At 36.7% G+C, this 1861-nt stretch overlaps 1 protein-coding gene across 1 annotated transcript in view; it reads left to right on the forward strand.

The window, feature by feature from the left end:
* Window positions 1-1861, forward strand: part of LOC106877592 (uncharacterized) — a 76916-nt gene that overhangs the window by 72744 nt on the left and 2311 nt on the right. The window contains exons 21-22 of the mRNA XM_052972953.1: window positions 1502-1585; window positions 1726-1827. Coding sequence (XP_052828913.1) covers window positions 1502-1585; window positions 1726-1827 — 186 coding nt within the window. The remainder of the gene's footprint in view (window positions 1-1501; window positions 1586-1725; window positions 1828-1861) is intronic.

Consider the following 1861-nt stretch of genomic DNA (forward strand, 5'->3'; position numbering starts at 1 on the left):
TGCTATTTACATTTTTGTTCTTTGATTAATTCTGGACTTAAATGTGAAAGTAACAGCTGTAAATATTGGATGGGATTGAAGGGTGGTGGTTGGAGTGGTTGATGGCTGATGAGTTGGCAAAGGTAGAGGATGCAGAAAAGAATGGGTTGGGGGAGATGATATGTGGTTGGGAAGGAGGGTAGTGAATGATGAGATAATTTAGTTAGTGAGAATTAATCAATGTAATTAGTGGGTGGAAAGAACAATATTAGAATGACTGACAAGTAAAATGGTACAAAAGATGAGTGAGGTTTAGCATTTTGAGGTCAGTCTTCACCACTTTATCCCATGTCTTGTGCTCCCTTGTCCACAAGTTCAGTTGGCACTTCTGTATACTGCTGTCCTCATTCATAGATCCCATCCATATATATATATATATATCATCATCATTGTTTCCATGCTGGCATGGGTTGGATGGTTTGACTGATGTCTGGAAAACCAGCAACTGTATCAGGCTCCAACCTGATCTGGCAAGGTTTTTACAGCTGGATGCCCTTCCTAATGCCAACCACTCCAAAAGTATAGTAGGTGCTTTTTACGTGCCACTTGCACGGGAGCCAGTCAGGGGGCACAGGCATTGAATATATATGAGAGAGAAAAAGAGAGATCTCACCTCTCCTTTGTTGTATCTTCTGTTATCTAACAATGCTATTTACATTTTTGTTCTTTGATTAATTCTGGACTTAAATGTGAAATTGATGTTATTATTCTAAAGCAAGTTTAAGAATAACAGAACATTTACTGATGGTGGGTGTTGACTCAAAACTGAGAATAGAATCAAATTCATGTTGACTAGGACTTGCTCTCTCAAACCTGAGCCCTTGTATCTAACTACCCTCCACCTAGGGTCTTGAGCAAAAAATAAATAAATAGTTGCATACACAGCTCAAGAGTAACGATTGCAGGCAAACTAATAGGCAAGATTTAAAAAAAATTCAAGGGAACAACAATAATAAGCCTATCTCTCAACTACCATGTTTGTTCAACTGAATTGCTACTTTCCTCATCACTTTCACCAGTTTGATTGTCCAAAACACTCTCATTGCTGGTATAAGTGTAAACTCTTTGTCCAAAGAATAAATAATTTCCTCAACTCCAAACAGTCTAGGCTTTGCTTGTTTACAAGACAAAGCCCCGGGTTTATCATATGGTCATTTCATCACATTTTTTTTCCTTTTTTACAATTAAAAACAAAAGTAAACAACAGCTTTGGGGTACATTATTAGCCGTGAGTCCTAAACACTTGATTACAAAGCTGCAATGTGGTCAGGTGTCCAATTTTAATATTTTATCTTTCTATGTGTGTCATTCATTACCACTTTACCAAGAATCCAATAGAGATGACATTAAGACTATGACAGGGTTAAATTTCACTTGAGTTTATTCAACTAGTTGACTCTGTATTTTCTGTTCTGTCAATACATTTTAATGTAGTGGATAGACTTCTGATTTATTTTTTCAGTCTAAAAGAAAAGCCACGACTACAGCAGCAGCTGATACTTCCAGTGAACTTGCCAAAAGAAGCAAGGAAGCATTCCGCAATAAGGTAAGTTGCATCTCTATTTGAATTCTGCTATTATCTGTCCTGATTTAGAAACTGAAGATGAATTTATTTTTTAAATATGTGGAAATTTTAATTGTCTTTTTCACATATTTTTTGATTTTTCTCTTTTTTTCTAATCACAGATGTCCCAATGGATTGTTGCCTGCTTGAATCCCTATCGGAAACCAGATTGTAGACTCGGTCGAATATCTAGCACAGATGACTTCAAGCATTTGGCAAGAAAGGTATACATTGTTATTATCTCTAAACCCCCCCCCC

This window comes from Octopus bimaculoides, chromosome 1, assembly GCF_001194135.2.
Source record: "Octopus bimaculoides isolate UCB-OBI-ISO-001 chromosome 1, ASM119413v2, whole genome shotgun sequence".
In the NCBI taxonomy this organism is placed as follows: Eukaryota; Metazoa; Mollusca; class Cephalopoda; order Octopoda; family Octopodidae; genus Octopus; species Octopus bimaculoides.